This window comes from Syngnathus typhle, linkage group LG16 (assembly GCF_033458585.1).
Source record: "Syngnathus typhle isolate RoL2023-S1 ecotype Sweden linkage group LG16, RoL_Styp_1.0, whole genome shotgun sequence".
Taxonomy (NCBI): domain Eukaryota; kingdom Metazoa; phylum Chordata; class Actinopteri; order Syngnathiformes; family Syngnathidae; genus Syngnathus; species Syngnathus typhle.
Genome location: NC_083753.1, coordinates 4143136 through 4166135, shown reverse-complemented (window position 1 = coordinate 4166135; position 23000 = coordinate 4143136). Strand labels below are relative to the sequence as shown.

Sequence of the window (23000 nt, the reverse complement as noted above, 5' to 3'; positions counted from 1 at the left end):
CCAAAGCAGTCACGCAGTGCATCAGAGGCACCCTCAGGCCACACCCGTACCTGCTTGCGAACCGGCCTGGACGCTCTCACCATTTGTCTGTATGCGGGCAAAAGCATAACAGTGATATGGTCAGAAAGTCCAAGATGGGGGAGGGGGGCGGCTTTGAAAGCTCCTTTATGCGAAGAGTAGACCCGGTCCAGGAAGCTGTCGCCACGTGTAGGAAAATTAACATGCTGGTGAAGCCTGTTCATCATTTTTCTACCTATTCCACAACTTACCACTTACCAAAGACTTCACATCTTTTATTTTGAAATTCACACCCAATTGCTTTTTCCCTTCTCATTTCTACATTTTTCAACCGATCCAACCCATTCCAACTTTCAACTGTTCATCATTTTTCTACCTATTCCACAACTTACTAAAAATTCACGTCTTTTATTTTGAAATTCACACCCAATTTTCCAATATTTCCTTTTCCCCTTCTCATTTCTACATTTTTCAACCGATTCAACCCATTCCAACTTTCAACTGTTCATCATTTTTCTACCTATTCCACAACTTACCAAAAACTTCACATCTTTTATTTTGAAATTCACCACAAATTCTCCAAATATTCTACATTTCTCAAGTAATTCAACACGTTTCCACATCGTTCGGCAGCATTCCCCGAAGAAGTTATTCATACATTTCGCCTTCACACGCAATTTCTCCAGAAATTGCAAAATTCTAGTTGCATGTGTTACTGTCATGATGTCTGTTTGGTTTCTGTTCCTGTCTTTGGTAATGTCACCCTGTCTTTTTGTTCCACATCTTTGTCGGTCAGTCCTGTTGTTTGTTTTGTTGTACCATGATTTTCTTAAAAAACAAAAAAAAAAAAAAATTTTTTTTAAATTGTACCCATGTATAATGCGCACCCCAGATTTTAGGACAATAAATTAGTTAAATTTTTCGCATTATCTGGGGTGCGCATTATACATGGGTACAAAAAAAAAAAAATCTTTTTAATACGGATATGATACGGAGGCCGCCATTACAGATGCGCTTTCTTCTTTGCTGTTCACTTCAAACACGCTCCATACGAACACAATGGTCTCGTATCAGACGCTTGCTCGATCACCTGCTCGTTTGCTGTCACAATGTACCCTACACAAATCCGAAACATTTCTTCGCTATCGAGTTTGCTAGCGCATGCGCAGTGATACTGACCGGCAGAATAACATCCGGTTGTTCCCAAAGATGATCTTTTTTCTGAAATAATTTTACGTTTACGGACTTAAGTAGGAGTCAAAATTTGGGTGCGTATTATACATGGATACAGGCTTTTTTCCAGCATCAACAGGCCACTTTTAGTATTATACATGGGGGCGCATTATACATGGAAAAAAACGGTAATCGACTGTTTTTATTTTGTTTGCTTCAAACCGTCTTGTTGAGATAAAGACCACAGAATAATGCATTACAGTATTCCAGGCACGACGTGACGAACACGTGTGGTGAATGATCTTTGATGTTTCGCTGGTCTCCAAAAAACACTCGGTGGACAATGGCTGGCCCGGGTAAGGAAGCACCTCGGGGACATACGGCTGATTGGGAAAATATTTTATTCAACCGATGTCAGAGTGATGTCTCTCCAAAAGTTTGAGTGGCCCCAAAAGCAAAGATGTTTCAGCTCTCAGCGGCACAGATGTTCGCCCCAAATAAGCCCTTGCGACTCTTGCTCTTGCCGCCTCTCGATCTGTTCTTCCCCATCATTTGTACCTCGTAAGACAACAGCTGCGGTTCGAGTCTCACTCTACTGGTTACTTCCGATGCCCTTAAAAGGGCAAGGGTCTTTCTGGTCACGGACGAATGGTCCTTCCATTTTCTAAGTAACTACACATTACTGAAACTAGAGCTTCTCTGTACCGCAGAAATAGCTTATGGTCTCCTCACTGCAGCTAGGTCACCATTTAAGGTGACATACAGAGACGCATAGAATCCAAAATTTACCTCACATGTTTAATAGTTTCCGCATCACCGGTCGAGAGGATCGGACGAATCTTAGCAATATTACGAAGGTAAAAAAAACGCAATTGTGGTTATATTCTTAATGTGCTTTTGAAAGGAGAGCATTTGGTCAAATATTACCCCGAGATAACAGTATCGCTTTGAGTGATAGTACGATTAGCTATAATTATAGTGGTTTCCTTAAATACCGTTTTTTTCCGTGTATAGTGCGCCCCCATGTATAATACGCACCCTAAAAATGGCATGCTGATACTGGAAAAAACCTTCTACCCATGTATAATACGCACCCAATTTTTATGAATTTTTTAAAAAATTTAATTTAATTTTTTTTTTTTTTTTTTTAAAGTCCCAATGCCTAAACGCACCACCGCGCTCCGTGCGCGCACGGTAAAGAGGCGTGCGGACTGAAAAAGGCGGCTCTGTATGGGAGAGACGTTGAAGAGGAATAAAAACACCCTTGGAAACCAAAACTTGCCCCTCGTCGTGACTCGGAGCCGCAACAAATGTTTCGGATTTGTGTAGGGTACATTGTGACAGACAGCAAATGAGCAGGTGATCAAGCAAGCGTCTGATACGAGAGCATTGCGCTCGTATGGAGCGTGTTTGAAGTGAACAGCAGAGACGAAAGGAACAAGGCAAAGTGTTGTGAAATAAAATATTACCTGTAATACGCATTTTGTTATTTGCTGATTGTATTAAACTATCACATTCATTGTCAGTCAAGAAGAGAAGAGGACTATATTGCTGAAGCCTTCGCTTTATCAAATTGATTTTTTTTCTTCCTCCAGAGTCTTATGTTTGACTCATTGACGTCAAATTGGCGCGCAGCTGCCCTATTGCCTAATTCTTCTGCCACTTCAATGACTTTCTTTCGAAATGCTACAGTATAACTTGCTCTCTTATCCATTTTGATGAAACTGCTAATTAAACCGAACTCTCGCTAATTAGTAAATAGCTGACGTGTCTTGCGCATCCGTTCTGCACCAGCTGACCCATAGTGCGCATGCAGTCATACTGCTTCCGCGCATGCGCAGTCATACTGCTTCCGCATGACGTCCGGTCCGTGATGCAGATTAAAAAACAAACAATAAAAACAACACACCATCAAGGATTGCACCATCGCATCAAACGATGTGTCGTCAATTATGAATTTTACTAAGTGTGGTGGGAAGGATGGCTGAATGTGATGCGCGATTGACAACAAACAAGAAGAAAGGTGAGTTTTATTTCGGGGGAGATTTGTCATGTCTCGTCCCCAGTTTTGCTATGTGTCTAGGTTGCCATAGTTTCTGTTCGCGTCGCCCCTCTCTTCCTGTGTCACCTCAATCGATGTAACGTGTTTTGTATTTAAATCCTGTCTGCCCCTCGCTCACCGTCGGATCATTGCATGTGTTACTGTCATGATGTCTGTTTGCTTTCTGTTCCTGTCTTTGGTAATGTCACCCTGTCTTTTTGTTCCACGACTTTGTCGGTCAGTCCTGTTGTTGGTTTTGTTGTACCATGACTTTCTTTAAAAAAAAAAAAATTAAAAAAAATAAATTAATTTTTTTTTTTCTTTGTACCCATTATAATGCGCACCCCAGATTTTAGGACAATAAATTAGTTAAATTTTGCGCACTATACACGGAAATAAATGGTAAGAGTTGATAATAAGTTGGACCAATTATCAACATCTCAGTTTTATCTGGGTTAAGACGAAGGAAGTTAGAGACATCCATTGCTTGATCTCCGCCAGGCGCACCTCAAGATTACAACAATCCCACGGATCTGTCATCGCTAACGGCATATATAATTGGGTGTCATCTACGTAGCATTGAAAACTAATATATTTACGTATAATGTCCCCAAGCGGAATCATGTAAATATTAAATAGAATTGATCCGAGAACTGATACCTGTGGGACACCACACGTAACATTATAGAGCTCAGAGGACGTATTGCCATGGACCACTCAGTGCGTCCTGTCTGATAGATAGGAATAGAACCAGCCTAGTGCTGACCCTGAAATACCAACACAACTTTTAAGATGCCCTAATAAAATATTAAAGTCTACAGTGTCAAAGGCAGCACTAAGATCAAGTAGTAACAATACAGATGAAGTCTTTGAATCCGTAGCTATGAGGAGATCATTAGTCCCTTTAGCAAGTGCTGTCTCAGTGGAATGATTAGCTCTGAAACCAGACTGAAAAGAGTCATATCAATTATTTGCGACCATGTAATCAATAAGCTACTGCGCTACTACTTTTTCAAGAAGTTTTGCTATGAATGGGAGGTTTGAGACTGGCCTATAATTACTGAGACAGTCCGGGTCAAAATTTAGGTAAGGCTATATTTAGAGGATTTTATCAACAAAGGCCAATTGTACATTTCATTATTCTTTTTCAAGGTTAGTACACAGATCTTTGAGTCAGACTGGAAAATGATATCAAGAAATAAAATCATATTGAAAGTATCCCACACAAACAGAAGAGCCGATTTGAGAATGGAAATTTTTTATTTCATTGTGAAAACTTTCATGATTTATGACCACTCAGCTCACATGACCTCCGATTGCAGGACCAGATTAATGGACCAATAGAAACTTTATTTGCCACGCCCATCGTCCAGCCGAGACACAGCATCTTCATCGGAATTTAAAAAAAACAAAACAACAAAACAACTCTTCCATCCAGAGGACGCCGGTTGTCGCGGTGGCATCCGTGCAGCTCACATGTTGTTGAATCCCATCATTCCTTTCATGTTTCCTGCCGCCCCCTGCTGGAACTGGCGCATCATTGACTGCAAGCCTTGCATGCCACCTGCAAAGTGTGCAAGTCAGAGGCAGAATCAACTCAAGTCAACTCAATTTGGTTTCTTCCAAATACAAGCCTAAGAGTAGTCTCTCACACTCATGGACTATTTTAGAACAGTTTCATCTTGAGAATGCACAAAATGTAATGTTCTATACAAAAGCAGACAGGTTGCGATTCACCAGCTGTGAACCCAAGCAACACAATGCCACCATCTAGTGGCACCTGTTTGTCATTACTATAGCTTGAAATTCCCAGAGAGCATGGGCAAGACCAGCGGTGGCCAACCCGCGGCTTGCGAGCCGCACGCGGCTCTTTGGCTGGTTTTGTGCGGCTCTTTTACGTTCATATCAACATTTGTGTTTATTTTTCGTGCGTATTTGCTTCGTATTTTGGTCACACGCGCATGCGCATGAGGTGAAATCCCGCAAAGGAGGAGGGACAAACAGAGCGATTGGTTTTGCTGGCTTTTTAATGAATGGCGACTATGACTACGGAGGCCCATTAGGTACAGAAAAGCTGACAAGACGCTTGCCAAAATGGCAAGGAAAAAATGCACAGCTAAACGAATATATGACGATGAACACAGGACGTTTTTAACAGAGTTAAAGTTGTTTCTTGTTGAACGCTATGGCAAGCAGTTCTGCCTGATATGTCGGACGTCATTGGCGCATTTAAAAGCTTCAAATGGTCAGCGCCACTTCAGCTCACTTTATGCCAATATCGATAAGGACTTTGGAAAAGGGACTGAATTTCGCAAGCACAAGTTTGGAGACTTTGAAAAGTCAGGCAGAAAAATAGGTAGTTTTTCAAAAAAAATTACGAAGCACTCAGAGACTGTCACACTTGCATTGTTTCAACTGGCTTGGAACATTGCACGGGCTAAAAGCCATACAATGAAGTGGAGTTCGTTAATTATGCCTCTGTGACGTTATGGAAATCTTGTCTCCTGAAAACGACAAACTCAAACGAATGGTCTGTCCCGCCATACATAGTAAGTGAAAAAACTTATGTTTTTGTTTGTGGAATTTGTTGAACTGAGAGTTTGTCTGTGTGAGACAATGCACACAATGTTCATTGTTGAAAATGTGGTCTTTGGTCTGTAGTTTTAGGACTGTAGGAGTCAATTTATCATTATCATGTTGGTGCATGACATAATAATGTCACAATAAATTTGGTTGAGCAGAGGGGTGTGTGTGCGCGTGGGGGGGTTCATGTGTGCTCATGTGTATGATGTGGCTCCTTGCGATGACACAGTAAAAAATGTGGCTCTTAGTCTCTGACTGGTTGACCATCTGGGACTCGCTAACTATGTGACGGAGCTTTACCCATATGGTGAAGCACACGGGGGTCCATCATCTTGGCCATCTGCTGGTTGAGTTTGGCCATTTGTGAAGGGTTGACGTTCTTGGACATGTCACCTCCTGAAACGATACGGGCAAAGCGGACATGAGTCACAAGACGTGTGATGGAGGTGGCCCTTCCGAGTGAGGTCTCACCTTTAAACAGGCCTTTGATGCCGCCCATCTTCTTGACCATCTGGGCGAACTTGGTGTATTGGGTGAGAAGTTCTTGGACGTCCCGCGTGGCCACCCCCGCCCCGCGGGCCACCCGTTGGATGCGGTTTGCTTGCTTGGTGAACAGCTTGGCACCATCCTTGCTGTCCAACTCTGTACATGACGCAGTCACTCGGGCGGTTACCGCGGCGACAGTGGCACCGTGAGGCAGACATGGCATTGTTGAGCCGTGTGCAACTCGTTTGATTTGTCAAATGGGTTCTGAGTTGTTGTCCCCGACATCTGCAACTATTTTTCAGTGGCCAGCTATTTATTTTAGTCGTCTGCAACTGCATTTTTGTTGTCTTTGGTTGTTGACAGTGACTTTTTTTTTCGTTGCCGACCATCTGTAAATTTTCATTAGTTTTGGATCACCTGCAACTTCGTTTAATTATGTGCGAAGCATCCACAGCTATCTGCTACGAACAACGCAGGCGTGAACGGCCGGTCGGAGCGCATCTATGGTGTTTATTTTGTGACAAAGTTAAAAGAAAACTTTTTAAAACACAAGCAAAAAGTATCAAGTCGCAAGCAAAAAATATCAATTCAAAATACCAAATGAGAAAAAAAAAAGTTCAAATAAAAAATGCCAGATTGCAAAAAAAATTGTGAAATGATGTAAAATATTTGATTGCGCTCCCTGACATTTTGCTTCTGTTTCCTGATATTTTGCTTCTGCTCCGTGATTCTTTGCTTCTGCTCGGCGATTCTTTGATTCTGCTTTGCGGCTTTGACACAAACGTGTGGGTGGGATTTCCTTGGGTGCAAAGAATCGCGGAGCAGAAGCAAAGAATCACAGAGCAGAAGCAAAATGTCAGGGAGCATTACCTTGGTCGTTCATGCTGTCCATGATGGTCATGAGTTTCTTCAGCCTGGCCATGGATTCCTGCTCGTTTCCTTTGCTCATGAAGTCCGTTCCGAAGCCCGGAATCATACCCTGTGCACACGCACAAACACATGGCTTGGTGCTCAAAATGTCGGCAAGTGGTCCTGTGAGGGGGCTCACCATGATCTGTCCAAAGGGCCCCATCTTCATGATGTTCTGGAACTGCTCATACATGTCTCTGAGGGTGAACTGGCCTGAAGGTCAGAGGATCAGCATCAAAGCCGTCCCACGCTGCCGCAGGACGAGGAGCGCCGCGTAGGCGGCATGCCGCCGACCACGCGTGAGGCCTCCTCACCGTGTTTGAGCTTGTCGATCAGCTCCTCGTTGTCGTCCAGCTTGAGTTCGTTGACTCTGTCGATCAGGCCCTCAATGTCACCCATGCCTGGCGGAAGACGAAAGCGGTGAGCCGGGAGGCCAGCTTGCTTGTGGCCCTTCGGCGGGACAGCGTACCGAGGAGCTTGCTGACAAACGGCTGTGTCTTGAAGGGTTCAAAGTCGTCAATATGCTCGCCCGTGCCGATAAAGATGATGGGACTGCGGGTTGCCGCCACCCTGACACCAAAACAGCCGCCCGTCACACAAAAAGTTCGAAAAAGATGGTGCCGTTTAGATTTATCCTATGTTAATTGTATCCTTGATGCTGACTGGCCGATGGGGTAAGATAAAAAAAAACAATTCAGCCAATTAAACAATTACCGTTTTTTTCCATGTATACTGCGCAAAATTTAACTAATTTATTGTCCTAAAATCTGGGGTGCGCATTATACATGGGTACAAAAATATATATATATATATATATTTTTTTTTTTTCTAAATCCGGATATCATATGTAGTCCGCCATGACAGATGCGCTTTCTTCTCTGCTGTTCACTTCAAACACACTCCATACGAACACAATGCTCTCGTATCAGACGCTTGCGAGATCACCTGCTCGTTTGCTGTCACAATGTACCCTACAGAAATCCGAAACATTTCTTCGCTATTGAGTATGCTAGCGCATGCGCAGCGATACTGACCGGCAGAATAACATCCGGTTGTTCCCAAAGATGATCTTTTTTCTGAAATAATTTTACGTTCACGGACTTAAGTAGGAGTCAAAATTTGGGTGCGTATTATACATGGGTACAGGCTTTTTTCCAGCATCAACATGCCATTTTTAGGGTGCGTATTATACATGGGGGCGCATTATACATGGAAAAAAACGGTATTGAATTTCTTCTAAATCTAAAAAATTCTACACAGTCTGCTATTTTTCTGCTTACGCGCTGAGAGCTCCGCCTCCTTTGGCGTGGCCGTCCAGCTTGGTGACGATGACTGAGGCCACGTCCACTTTGTCTTTGAAGGCTTTGGCCTGAGACTCGCAGGCCTGACCAATGGACGCGTCCATCACGTAGACGATGTTGTCGGGTTGCTATGGAGACAAACGCCGCTGAGGATAACCGACGGTGGAGGTTGAGGAGCCGAGGTGAGCTGTTTCAAGTGCTAACCACGGCGTTGGAGACTTGCAGCATCTCCTCGAAGAGCGAGTCTTCCTGTTTGTGGCGTCCGCTGGTGTCTACGATGATGATCTCAAAGTTCTCGCCTTTGAACTTGTCCACGCCCTCCGCAGCGATCACCACTGGATCCATTTCTGTGTAACTGAAGGCAACAAAAGGTGACACCAGTCAGTGAAAACCTGACAGCAACACGCGTGATGACACAACCGCAACCTGAATACAACATGGATGAGGATCCACAAGGCAACAACGACGCAGCGGCAGGACGAATCGGAATTCAACTGAGCAAGATCCTAAAAGAGTGATGATATGCATGATGATAGAACTTTATTTATTTTCACCAGAACAAAATCCCGCACCAACAGTCAAGACTAGACGAGGCTAAACTTTACAATACAACATCCCAACATGTCACTTGCAAAATATGCTACTCCCTGGACATGAATCGGCCAAAAAATGTGCACCAAGAACACGCAGTTCACTCTGTCTCACCTGCCGTAGAAGGGTATCCTGGCCTTGGTGGCGTTCTGCTTGAGCTGATCGAAGGCGCCTGCGGAGAGGAGAGACCGCCGGTGCGCGTCAAGCATAGGTCCCTGCCATTTTAATGATCGGTATTAGCCCCCCCCCCCCCCTCCAAAAAAGTATCAGAATTTAAAGCTCAACAACTCAACTAAGCCTTTGTACCAAGTTCTAAAGGACCCAAAAAACAAGTTAACTTATTCATATTTCTCCGACAAAATGTTAGAATCTGCCCAAAACACTAAACTACTGAGTGCATGGCTTACCGGCTCGGAATGTGTCGGCACATATGAGGCACGTCTTCCAGCCTTTGCGCTGGTAGTAATACGCCAGCTGCAAGGCAAAACTCAATCTTGATTTTGATTATTATTGCCAAGATGAGTTTTGTGTGGAAGGTGAGCAAGGTGGCACCTTGGAGCAAGTTGTGGTCTTGCCGCTGCCCTGCAGGCCCACAAACATGATGACGTTGTTCTTGCCTTTGGAGGGCGTCCAGGCCTTCACGCCAGGGTCCACCAGCTGCGGGCGTACAACAACAAAGGCTCCACGCCACTGCCGCTGATTACGTCATTTCTTTTTTTGTGCCACTCTGACCTTGACCAGCTCCTTGAAGACGGCGTGCTGGATCATCCTCCTCTTGTTCAGACCCGACGCCATCTCCTCCAGGTCGATGGCGGCCCTGCGAGAACAAAAGGGTCGGATGTCAAAGGGGAAGCCCGGGGATGCGCTTTTGTCACCATCTCACTTGACGTTCTCTCGCAGCTGCTTGACCAGCTTGATGTTGACATCGGCCTCCAGGAGGGCGGCGCACACCTCCTTCAGCATGGAGTTGAGGACCTGGCAGGAGGAGACAAAACCAAGGCCTAATGCTTGACTGGCTTTATAGGAATCTTGATCTCATGGACCATCAGGTCCCCGGCCGGGTAGTGGACACAATGCTCCTATTTTTGGCTCCAAACGACACCGCAATGGATGAGACATGAAACCAACAAGATGTGCTGCAAGGGCAGAAATTCAGGAGCGCTACCTCTTCATTGATGATGGTGGCATTGCTGAGGGACCTCAGTGCCGATGTGATCTTGCGTCCCAGATCGGCGAGCACCATGATGACGTCTGATGCTGCGCGCCCGCACCGTCCGCGTTACACGCTTGCGCCGCTGCTCAGGAAACACGCATACACACACGCGTTGATACATTCATGTTATACATTTCAGGATTCAGAAAAACACATGGTGATGTTGACACCCAAATTGAAAGTTGAAAAAATGGGGACTAAAATGAACGTGATGGATACGAAACGATACTCACATATGGGCGGCGGAAGACGCTCGACCAAGCGGGTCAGCTGACAAGCACCAACCCTTTCAGTACACTAAAGAATTAATGTATTGCACAACAGAACGTCACCATGGAAACGGTAGAACTACTTCACATCCCATCCATCTTTCCGTTCTCTCTACTGCTTGTATAATGGTTGTAGTTAATCTTCAAACATCTTAACATTAGACAAAATTGCTACTTATTTTTTTAAACAAAAAAAAAGAACAAACTGGAAAACAACCAACACATATTGCGGCGTTCACGTGTCACCAAAACGTTTGGCGCAGTCAACTAATAACCACCTGAGGTCATAAATGTTACCGTTGGAATTTGTTCCTCAAATTTACATTTCAGTCAGTGGCTGACGAGTGATTACAAATGCTCGACTGACACGTCTGTCGAGACACAAACTTAACAGACAGCTAACCAATGCTAGATTAGCAATTACCTCGCATGTCGCGCGGCGGCCGTCCGGGCAAAATCGACCCAAGCGAACAAATCCGCAAGAAAAGAAAAGAAAACGCTGCTGAGTCTCACCTGAAACGTTTTCACTCCCGAATTAGTTTGTCCCTCCGTCACAGTTGCTAGCTCAGGCTGCTCGTCGTCATCAGTGCCCTAATCCGGAAGTTAGCGTGGTCTTTCCTTCTTCGTTACGCGCCGCGCACACGCTCACGTCTCCGGGTCGCCACCTACCGACCCAAGTGATAGCGCGACGCGCAACTGCCTCTCGTGTTTGAAGGGAGAGAGCAGTAGGGATGGGCGATACCAATGATTTTGGAATCGATCCGATACCAAGTATTTCCTACCCAAAATACCCGATATTCGATCCAATATCGATACCGGAAGTGTAAATTCCCGCCAAAAAAACAATTTAAATGCAGTGGCATTCTTGCTCTTGGAGAGTCATCTATTGAATTTTGTAGAAAAAAGTATTACCGTTTTTTTCCGTGTATAGTGCGCCCCCATGTATAATACGCACCCTAAAAATGGCATGCTGATGCTGGAAAAAAGCCTGTACCCATGTATAATACGCACCCAATTTTTATGATTTTTTTTAATTTTTTTTTTTTTTTTTAAGTCCCAATGATCGTCACACACGCAGAGAGGCAATGGGTCCCATTTTTATAGTCTTTGGTATGGTCTTAACTAGGCTGGATGTAATTTTTTTTGTTGGCGTTGATTTCTCCGACTGCCCGTAAACGCACCACCGCGCTCCGTGCGCGCACGGGACAGCAAACGAGCAGGTTCGTATCTCGTAACTTTATTTATAAATGACTGACTAAAGCGTAGTAATTATTGCTTCAAATAGTCAGAGTCAGAGTCAGCTTTATTGTCAATTCCTTCATGCCAAGACACACAAAGAAATCGAAATTACGTTTCCTCCATCCCACGGTGACGAGACACAGTACACGAGTAACATACAAGTAAACAACGGGGGAGAGAGTTCAGGACGCCAAAAGCCTGAAGATCACAAACTTCGCCAGAGGCGAGCAGTGCTTGCATCCCACCACAGAGTCCCAGCACCATTCGTCACGGATGCACATCAACCACAAATGCTTACGATTTTTGGTTAGCACCTGATACCTGGATATGTCTTGCCTTTCTGAAACGCTGCTTCTAGGGTACTTTGGTACCTTAGCCTCGGTGTGGCTGCAGGGTTTTCCGTCGCTGCCTTAGTGTCTGCGGCACGTTTCAACTGCAGCTCTTCATGAACCGTGGGGTGAATTTTGCTTAAATGTTTTGTCAAGTTTGTGGTGTTGCCACAATATTTAATTGTTTTGTGACATATTTCACATTTTGCCTCGTTGTTATTAAGTAAAATATAATATCCCCAAACCAGACTTCTCTTGCGTTCGGACTGGGCCGCCGCGGTGGCTTGGCTTGTGAGAAAAGGGGGCGGGAGCAGAGCAGAGCAGGACACGCCGGTGCAGCAGGCGGAAGGAAAAGTAGTGCTAGCATGAGTGCAAGTCGTCAAATTGGAGCAGAAAAAAATGAGGAAAAATATAATTAAATAATTGTAAGTATCGATATTTTAGCTAGGGAGATCGATACTCAAAAATGAGCAGCCTGGATCGATATATCGATATTTTGGTATCGATCCGCCCATCCCTAGAGAGCAGCCGTCTTAAGTTGCCTCCTCAACCTCCGCGCATCCACTCATCCCGTGTTTGCCAACCACTGTGCGCCGCGAGAGATGTTCAGCTGTGCCGTGGGATTGTCCAATATTAATTACGAGGCGCGTTGTAAGCAGGATCGCCAAACCACTGGTCAGTTCGCGCAAGGCCTGGTCAGCCACTTGCTACTCGTGCATGCGTGGAGAATTGGAGAAATTTGAGATTTCATGTTGTCGGTCTGATTGTATTGCATCGGCACATATTCAGTTTGTGTGTGTTGCTGTGTGTTTTTGCTAACAGTGACAGACACTATGACGGTTGTGGTGTGTTTGTGGTCCGATGGAAATCAGAGAAGGCTGTTCAACGAGAGAACCTGGATCACAGGTGTCAAACTCAAGGCCCGGGGCCAGATCCGGCCCGCCACATCGTTTTATGTGGCCCGGGAAGACAAATTGTTCATCAAATTCGTGTGTCATTACTAGAATTTCAAATTGTGTTCACTTTTAATCATAATTGAATCAGTTTGTTTTGTAGCTTTTACTGTATATAATATGAGGTGCTCATACATTTATTTAGGTTGACATTCATAATGGCCCTCCGAAAGAAGCTATGACTACAATGTGGACCACGAAAAAATGAGTTTGACACCAGTTTGATCCAGGTCCTGGATTGTTAATTTTTCACCAACATAAAATACACAGACAAGTCGAGACACCTCGACTGTGATAGCCACTCAGCTGCTGTCAGAACAGCAGTGCGTCTTTAGAAATGACATCGTTCTTATTGTCGTAATATTTATAGCGCTAGTCTAAAACAGTAAACAAAGTAGTCACGGAAGAGGATTAGGGCCAGTCAAGAAAAAAAAAAACGAGGGGTGACAGGATTCTGAGTGTTTTTCTCAGAATTCTAACTTTAAAGTCAGAAAGTGGGACTTCTGACTTTAAAGTCAGTTCTGAGAATACAGTCAGAATTCCGACTTTAAAGTCAGAATTCTGAGAATAAAGTCAGAATTCTGAGAAAAAAAGTACGAATCCTGTCACCCCTCGTTTTTTTTTTTCTTCACTGGCCCTAATCCTCTTCCGTACAAAGTAATGTTGATTCTTGGGGAATTTAATCAAAATCACTTTCAATAGTTTATTCCTTACACCAGAGATGGGACCAAGTCACACATGTGTAAGTCTCAAGTGAGTCTCAAGTCTTAACCTTCAAGTCTCAAGTAAGTCCCAAGTCATTTTTTCCTTGGGCAAGTCAAGTCAAGTCCTTAAATAGGTCAAGTCAAGTCCAAGTCAAATCCTTAAATAGGTCAAGTCCAAGTCAAGTCACCTTATTATTGCAATTTTACCCGCAGAATCTGATTTTAGTAACGTGAAAAGACAAGATATAAGTAACTTTAAGTAACCATCATTGTCCAATGTGTCTAACCTGTTTAAAAAATATTACAATCATTTGGATTTGCGCTGTAATTACTGATATTCAGTAAAATACACCATGGAATCAAACAAAAAAGAAATTACCTCATACATGATTGACAGCTCAATCTAAACAAATGAACCTCTGACGACAGTGTCTGACACATTTGAGTTGCAAATGTGAAAAAATAATCTGAAAAAAATCTGAAAGAAGAAACACATTAAAGAGCATTAGAAACATTTTATGTTTCATCTGTAACATCTGGAGACGCCAGAGCTCTATAAACTTCAAACGGACAAAGTCGTCTGGCTGTCTGAAATGTTTCTGTTGCATACCTTGCACTGTGCTGTCCGTCTTTTGACGTCATAAAGGTAATTACGATAGCCGAAGGTACCGCTCCCGCTGACGTTTGGGCATGTCTGATATAAAGGGGCGTGATTCTCCAATAAACAAGTTCGGTAGGTAGAGAGGGCACGACTGATTGATTGACAGGGTAGCGATCCAATCATGAGGATCTGTGTGTGCAGACTAAGACCTTCTGCACGTACAACAACGACAAACCTTGGTTTACACCGAACCTCAGGAGGCTGCGCAAAGTCAAGGAGGAGGCCTACAGGAGCGGCGTCCGCGACCTGTTCAGGCAGACCAGAAACACACTGAACCGGGAGGTAAGGAAAGCCAGGAGGTGTTTCGGGGAGAACCTGAAGAGACACCTCTCCGCCAATCCTGATCCCTCAACAGTGTGGAAAGGTCTGCAGAGCGTCACGGGCTACAAGAAAAGTCCTGTGGAGAGCCCAAGGCTTGCTAACCAGCTAAACAAGTTCTACTGCAGGTTTGATCGGTCCTCCCACACAATGGGACTTCCTGCAGCACAATCTACATACTCACCTCTCCCCACAACTGCTCTGTCCACACCTCTATCATCGTTGTCGCCCACTCTCTGTCTTGCAGAGGCCGCACCCGCACTGCAGATCCACGAGGAGGAAGTGCGCCAGATGTTCCGGAGACAAAAGACCAGGAATGCGGTGATCAAATATTCAGGGAGCACAAATCTTGCCGCACATTTAAAGAAAAAACACGACATCAAAGTTCAGTGTTAAAATAAGCACTTTGTATACTACAATACTCTTGTAATTTCCTAAATAAAGAGTTTGCAATACCTTGTTGATTTTGCGTATGAATTGTTATAAATCCGGTTATTGTTCTATATTTTTTATTAAAAAAAAAAGAAATCGATCGTAGAGCACTATATCAAAGTCAAAGTCAAAGTCAGCTTTATTGTCAATCTCTCCACATGTCACAACACACAAAGAGACCGAAATTAAGTTTTTCTCTATCCCACGGTGACGAGACACATAACACGATAGACATACAAGTACGCGACACAATATAAAAACAAGAAGGCAAAAATTCAAACAATCAATAGTAAGAGTGATGAATAAATAATAACTAAACAGATAACACAATAAATAAGAGGAGCAAAACGGAGCGAGCAAGCATAGCGCAAAAGTAAAAAACATCATAAACAAAAAGGCACAAACAATAAATAATAAGAGTAATAATAAATAATAAATAAACAGATAACACAACAAATAAGAGCCAGTGTGCATACAGACAGTACAGACAGTAAAAGTACAGGACGCTACGCAGAACGGGGGAGCGAGTTCAGGATCCTAACAGCCTGGAGTATGAAGCTGTTTGAGAGTCTGGTGGTGCGGGAGCGCAGGCTTCTGTACCTCTTCCCAGAGGGCAGAAGCTCGAACAAAGAGTGAGCGGGGTGACTCACATCACTCACAATCGTGGTCGCCTTGCGGGTGAGATGGGAGGTGTAAATGTCCTTCAAGGAGGGGAGCGAAGCACCAGCAATCTTCCCAGCCGTGTTCACTATGCGCTGCAGGGCCTTCAAGTTGTAGTCAGTGCAGCCGCCACCCCAAACAGCAATACAGCTCGAGAGGACGCTCTCAATGGTGCCGCGGTAAAATGCAGTCATGACGGCCGGAGGAGCGCTCGCTCGCCTGAGTTTCCGCAGGAAGTACAGGCGGCGCTGGGCTTTCTTTGCCAGTGATGCGGTGTTGGTGGACCAGGAGAGATCCTCACTGATGTGCACCCCCAGGAACTTGGCGCTGCTATATCGCGATATATCGTGAATGAATCGCAGAAGGCTTTAAGATATCGGCAAATATCGTATCGTAGTTCTTTGTATCGATATGATATCGTATCGTGACAAAACCCGCGATTTACACCCCTAGTATTTAGGCAATATATCAAAAAACATTTGTTATTTCAAAGTGCTCAGAAATATATATCAAATCATAAAGTTATAAAAACCTTTGTCATTACCACCTATCAAAAATGTATGTCTTCTTTATTGATTTGGTGTGTAAGTATAATTATATGCTTAAAATGTTTCTTTTATTGATTTAATATGTGAATATACTTTTCTGTTTATGTACTTTATTCAATGAGATTTGAGCATATCTGTTTTTGTAGCTAGGCAGGACTTTTTGTATTTCGACCCCATTCCTTCACCATGTATAATACGCACCCAAGATTTAAGGACAATAAATTACCGTTTTTTTCCATGTATAATGCGCCCCCATGTATAATACGCAACCTAAAAATGGCATGTTGATGCTGGAAAAAAGCCTGTACCCATGTATAATACTAGGGGTGTAACGATACATCGATACACATCAATTAATCGATATAATGCTCTACGATTTATTGGCATCGATGCTAAAGGTAAACATCGATTTATATCGCCGTGTTTGACCTCGGACATTAGACGCAACTTTATTTTGAAATCCAGTTCATTGTTGCTTGCTTCCTCTTTCCGGGAGCAGTGCGCCCGGCGTTGTTGTGTTGTGAGCAGAGCACGCACGTGAAAGAGGAGTCGACAACTAGTACGCGGCTCCTGGGCTGGTGCTATGGCTAGTGTCCAAAAAGACGAGGAAATTTGCTCCTCTTTAGGCTTCAAGTCATTCGTTTGGAAGCACTTTGGATTCCAAAGAAAAGATGGCTCAACGGACAAGACACGTGCAGTTTGTAAATCCTGCCATGCGGTGATCAAGTATTCAGGGAGCACAAATCTCGCCGCACATTTAAAGAAAAAACACGACATCGAAGTTCAGTGTTAAAGTAAGCAATTTGTATACTACAATACTCTTGTAATTTCCTAAATAAAGAGTTTGCAGTACCTTGTTGATTTTGCGTATGAATTATTATAAATCAGGATATTGTTCTATATTTTTTATTTAAAAAAAAAAAAATTGATCGTAGAGCACTATATCGCGATATATCGTGAATGAATCGCAGCAGGCTTTAAGATATCGGCAAATGTCGTATCGTAGTTCTTTGTATCGATATTATATCGTATCATCTTCGAAAAAAATGGTAATAGGAAGAAAACAACTCTCGCTCTTTATATAGCTGACGTGTCTTGCGCATCCGTTCTGCGCATCGGATCCATAGTGCGCATGCGCAGTCATACTGCCTCCGTATGACGTCCGGTCCGCGATGGAGATTTAAAAACAAACAATATTTGACAATAACACACCATAAAGGATTGCACCATCGCATCAAACGATGTGTCGTCAATTATGAATTTTACTGAGTAAGTGTGTTGGGCAGGATGGCTGAATGCGATGCGCGATTGACAACAAACAAGAAGAAAAGTGATTTCAAGTTTTATTTCGGGGGAGATTTGTCATGTCTCGTCCCCAGTTTTGCTATGTGTCTAGGTTGCCATAGTTTCTGTTCGCGTCGGCCCTCTCTTCCTGTGTCACCTCAATCGATGTAACGTGTTTTGTATTTAAGTCCTGTCTGCCCCTCGCTCACCGTCGGATCATTGCATGTGTTACTGTCATGATGTGGTTTCTGTTCCTGTCTTTGGTAATGTCACCCTGTCTTTTTGTTCCACGACTTTGTCGGTCAGTCCTTGTTAGAAAAATGTATATATGTTATCATGCGTTCTCCAGTCGATGCTTTACCGCAATATTACCGCAATATTACTGCAATATATGCTTGCTGTTTGGCCTTGCTGTTTTTATGATGTACCACAGAAGAGAGAAGTTACTGGGTCAGACAGGTCGCAGCTGACCACTCAGCAAAATGAAGACATCTACCAAGACAGTTCCTTTATAACAAATAATGATTGCTGATCACTCATGTTTCCTGATTTCATCACAGACACAAACAATGATCGCTGATCACTCATGTTTCCTGATTTCATCACAGACACAAACAATGATCGCTGATCACTCATGTTTCCTGAATTCATCACAGACACAAAGAATGGTTGCTGATCACTCGTACTCTTTCTCACACTGTTCCATATCAGTATGTAACACCTTGTGATTTTTCTTCTTACGAGACAAAGCCCACGTGCTTCCCTCCTCCCCTTTTAGAGGGCTTGTCTCATTTTGTGGGTAGGGCAAATCCAAATAAAAAGAGCAGGAGTGCATACAGATAATTAGTGTAGTGAGATTGTTGTGAAGGATCTGTACTGCACTCCTCGCGAGAAAACACTTAATATTCTGTCTCACTTGTGGTCTGTTTGCTGTTGCTCTTCTCTTAATAGTTATTCAGTCATCAAAATAAACCTGACAGAAATTGGGGGCTCGTCCGGGATCTCGACACGCCTTGAACGGTTCCAGCGGGCTCTTCGACGCAGGTGATAATCCTCGGCCGAGGTAAACAAAAGCCCTTTGACGGGACTGTCTCGATCAGTCTGGCTGGACACCGGGAGGGTTGACGAGATCTTCCGAGGAAGAGAATCAGCAGACCGTGAGTAGGAATATTAATTCTACTAAAAAGGAATGAATGAGCTGTGACAAGAGGTCACTTAATACACTTAAAACCTTGAGAATTCTAGACCCTATCAAGTACAATTAGTAACAGTTAAATTCTGCAGGGGCGGATGTGGAGCCCCCTAGCTTTCAAGCTAGTTAAATTCCGCAGCAGGAGGGGCGGACTCCTCTGTTAAAAAAAAATTAATAATAATAAAATAAAAAATAAAATCGCGCGTGGTATGCTTGTGAACGGTTTGACTGAGAGTGTTCTCATTTGAGCGCTCCTCTATATAAACACACAGGATTGTAAACAGTGGCTTTGTGTGGGTGCAGAGGCAAGAACTCTCCGCTCTCTTCGGGGAGGTGAAAGGAGACTTACCACAGATCGAATTTTTAACCACTGTCCTGTGAATAAAGTTGGTTTTAGGACACTGTAGGTGCCATTCAAACTACCAACTCCAAAATTTAGAAAAATAAACCATGGGAAACTTAAATAATAAGCGAAAGTCCCTACCCCGACATGAACTAAAATGCAAAGATTGGAAAATAATTGAAAGGCAGGATCCCAACCGATTAAAAAAAGATTTCGATAAATGGGTTAAAAAATATAAATTTGAGGGAGAACTAGAAGCAGTACAAGAGCAAGAAGAGAAAACACATGCTACAAATTCAAAACTAAAGATCATTGCGAAGTTGTATCCGCAAATGCATAAAACACTATGACTAGGCCAAAATCAAATCAGATCAGGTTTCCATGTAATGAAGTGGGAACCTGGCTGCCAAAATTAAGGAGAAATTAGCTTAAATATAAGGAGATATTTATGTTAAAAGGATAAAGGAAGATAAAGAAACATTGAAGTTAAAATTTGCTAAATAAATAGAAAAGAATTACAAATAGCTTCTAAAAGTGAAATAGAGAATAAATCAGACAAGTAATACGAGCAAAAAGGTGTTCTTAGTGCTCCTATGTGTTCTTATATGTTGTGCGTCATCCTTTTGTGCTGGTGTGTGTGTGCGTGTGCGCGCAGAGGATCCTCATGAATGGGTGTGTGTATGAGTGCGAGTGAGATGTGTGTCCTATGGAAGAAATCAGTAATGGAGACTGTTCAGGAGGCTGTTAGGGTGGTGATCACTCTAACTTATTTTGCAAGAACCACACTGGAGTCAAGTTAGTCATTTTAGACACCTGCAGGCGGAGAGTTCACTCGTCGCTGTGCTTACAGCGATGGTCGAATGAAGTCTGACTCAGGCCTCGTCAGGCGCTTATTTATTGAGAGAAACAGAGTGGGGTTGAAAGTGGGGGTTGAAAGTGGGGGTTGAAAGTGGGGGTGTGGGAACACACAGGATAGGGTGAAGACGGTCCCCTGCTGATCAAAGGATAGCAGGGGACCTTTTACGACGTTCTGTAAACAAAGCAACTTTGATTGCTTCCTCTGCAGCTAGTCAATAAGTTGAAATGATCTTAGCACTTTGGTAAACTAATTTTGTCTAGACAGGACAAACTAGTTAAATTATTACAGGTTATATTCCAACATAATCATACGATGAAGATATTCTGCAAACCCTAACATATCCCTCCTGTTTTATCATATGATTATGTCAACCTCGACCAATCAAACGCAAGTAAGAAAATACAATGAAAGCAATAACTTCCAGTGAAGGTGAGGTTTTCCCACAATACTCCAGTCCAAAGTATGTGCAACTCAACAAACCTGCGGCCAGATTATGTGCAGGAAAAGAGTTACACGGTCCCTCTGCCTTAGGCGACCAGACTGTTATCAATCAAGATAAAAATTGCTCGCGATTGTTCAGTCGTTGGGGGCTTGGCACGCCCACTGGTGGAGGGTGAGCACGATTCTCACCCCCTTCGCAGATCTGCTCCGTCCGGGGAGAACTTGGGAATGTCTGCTGCGTGGTCGTTGTCTTCAGTGGCTCAGGGTGGACTACCTGGCCACCAAGGGGGAAGAGGATTATTCTGCCTCTGTATGAACTGGGGCGGGGACTGTCGATGGCTGATCTGGTTCCTTGCAGGAACCCTTCACTGGGGCACACTGGGACAGATGATACCACAATCCTCCTTTGCCGGCCAGCCGGACGGCATGTGAGATGCGCTCCACCAATTTATAGGGTCCAGTCGACGCAGGCTCCGTCCCCCTCCTTCTTGGGACCTTCAGCCAGAACGTTGGGGTGATCTGGACCTGGATCCGCCACCGATAGGACAGCAGCACGTCCGGAAAACAGCAAAAAACAGCACCTTTTCTGCAACCTTTGCATTAGTCATTTGAGATGTTTCTTCTGCTCCTCTCATCACTGTTTTGGTTGCCCTGGTTACAGAGGCGTTGCTACACCAAAGAGAGGGAAGACTGTGTCCGTAGCAACGTTGATTAGCTAAGGAATGTAGTGTGGTGTGAATTAGCACTTCATTGTCGGCCCGTGACCCCCGCAGAATCTGTCCTCCTTCCTCAACCAGCCTTTCTTTTCTCATGGTTGGCTGACCCGTCCTCGATTGTGATCAGATAACTTGAATTGCCACTTTCCTGTGGAACAATGCAACTAGGCCTTGGCTAGACTTTATCTACTTAGTAAATTAATACACAATAACAATAAGTAACTTGTCCTAAACACTAAAACTAATGTTAAGTAGATGTAAGGTAACTGGTATGCAGTTCCTTAAACAAACATTGAGTAAATATAGGATAACTTGTACGCAACTACTTCAAACTGTGTTTAACACTTAACAAAGAAAAACAGTTCTGATCAACAACAATCTATGAATAAAACCTACAGTTAACTAAAAGGAATGGAGTTTCTTTCAACCAGATAAGAACATTTTGCCTATGCAAATAAGCTCTGCTCATTGTTAGTGAAGGCCTCTTACAGGAACAAAAACACACAGCTAACATAAGGACAGGAAGGATACATATGGCTGACAGGGATCAAAAGACATCCCTGTCACTAAAGACAGGCATGTGAGATGCGCTCCACCAATTTATAGGGTCCAGTCGACGCAGGCTCCGTCCCCCACCTTCTTGGGACCTTCAGCCAGAACGTTGGGGTGATCTGGACCTCGGTCTTTGCTTCCGTATCCGCAGTAGTTTGCTGACCAAATCCCGATCTGGATCCGCCACCGAAAGAACAGCAGCACGTCCGGAAAACAGCAAAAAACAGCACCTTTTCTGCAACCTTTGCATTAGTCACTTGAGATGTTTCTTCTGCTCCTCTCATCACTGTTTTGGTTGCCCTGGTTAAAGAGGTGTTGCTACACCAAAGAGAGGGAAGATTGTGTCTGTAGCAATGTTGATTAGCTAAGGAATGTAGTGTGGTGTGAACTAGCACTTCATTGTCGGCCCGTGACCCCCGCAGAGTTTGTCCATCTGTTCTTCTCCAGTTGTTGGCCGAGCCGTCCGTGAGTGAGATCAGATAACTTCAATTGCCACTTTCCTGTGGAACAATGCAACTAAACCTTGGCTAGACTTTATATATGGCTGACAGGGATCAAAAGACATCCCTGTCACTAAAGAGGAAGAACGTAGATAAAAGGAAAGCCATAAACTCGTAAAGACAAGGCCTACAGGTCTGGCAGGCCAAGTCACTTAAATTATTCCAACATTTCCCTCCTGTTCATCACACATTTGCTAAATTTTTACATTACCAAAAACAACCACTTCTCTTGATTTTCAGTTGTCGGATCACAAGTATGCGCGCAAATAATTCCACCAGAGAGGATAAATGTTGCGACATCATTATTCGGAAACACACAGATCTGAGAAAAAGTCTGCAAACTCAAGTGCAAAAATTGCATCATCATCATCGTTATCATCAACATGTTGCTGTTCAGACATTAGGCATACCCGGGCCATCTCGTCGTCCATGGGCGAGATTGCTGTAGTGATAAGACGATTAAACAGAGCACGGAGACATGGAATACAACAACATCCACACAAGGTGAGTATAGCAGTAATTGAGGACACAAGGGCTTTATACTTCCCAAAAGCAGTCATCCACTTGTTGTGCTCTTTCATCCTCGTGTTGAGGGATTGCAAGTTTGCAATCATCTTCGTCAGGCTCCCATCAGGGGCGGTGTCCTTCTGGATGAAGGTGCAGCATTGTTCCCTGAACATTGCGC

General features: G+C 43.8%; 2 protein-coding genes across 3 annotated transcripts; one reads left to right on the top strand and one right to left on the bottom strand.

Moving 5' to 3' along the window:
* Positions 1–4473: 4473 nt before the first annotated feature.
* Positions 4474–11307, bottom strand: srp54 (signal recognition particle 54). Of its 2 annotated transcripts, none has more exons than XM_061301066.1 (17): positions 11098–11307; positions 10549–10601; positions 10268–10397; positions 9986–10077; positions 9835–9919; positions 9655–9759; positions 9510–9576; positions 9217–9274; positions 8716–8866; positions 8491–8639; positions 7680–7780; positions 7525–7611; positions 7350–7423; positions 7172–7280; positions 6287–6457; positions 6116–6211; positions 4474–4796 (listed from the first exon to the last, which is right to left on the bottom strand). In XM_061301066.1, exons 3-17 carry the CDS (start codon positions 10343–10345, stop codon positions 4705–4707), a joined length of 1515 nt encoding a protein of 504 aa, XP_061157050.1. In that variant the 5' UTR covers positions 10346–10397; positions 10549–10601; positions 11098–11307; the 3' UTR covers positions 4474–4704. The 2 variants fall into 2 exon arrangements, with proteins under 2 accessions (XP_061157050.1, XP_061157049.1); XM_061301065.1 differs by having other exon boundaries at positions 10549–10612; positions 11098–11303.
* Positions 11308–11315: 8 nt separating this feature from the next.
* Positions 11316–15254, top strand: LOC133169594 (uncharacterized). The gene is made up of 3 exons (XM_061301934.1): positions 11316–11319; positions 12691–12827; positions 14612–15254. Exons 1-3 carry the CDS (start codon positions 11316–11318, stop codon positions 15182–15184), a joined length of 714 nt encoding a protein of 237 aa, XP_061157918.1. The 3' UTR covers positions 15185–15254.
* The last annotated feature ends 7746 nt before the right edge of the window (positions 15255–23000 follow it).

Excerpts from the sequence above, each read along its gene's own strand:
- srp54 (XM_061301066.1), bottom strand. The coding sequence starts at position 10,345 with ATGGTGCTCGCCGATCTGGGACGCAAGATCACATCGGCACTGAGGTCC. Across the intron at positions 8,640-8,715 it reads TGCAAGTCTCCAACGCCGTG|CAACCCGACAACATCGTCTA; the intron begins GTTAGCACTTGA and ends TTGTCTCCATAG. Across the intron at positions 4,797-6,115 it reads CCGTGTGCTTCACCATATGG|GTGGCATGCAAGGCTTGCAG; the intron begins GTAAAGCTCCGT and ends CACACTTTGCAG.
- LOC133169594 (XM_061301934.1), top strand. Across the intron at positions 12,828-14,611 it reads GCAGGATCGCCAAACCACTG|ACTAAGACCTTCTGCACGTA; the intron begins GTCAGTTCGCGC and ends CTGTGTGTGCAG.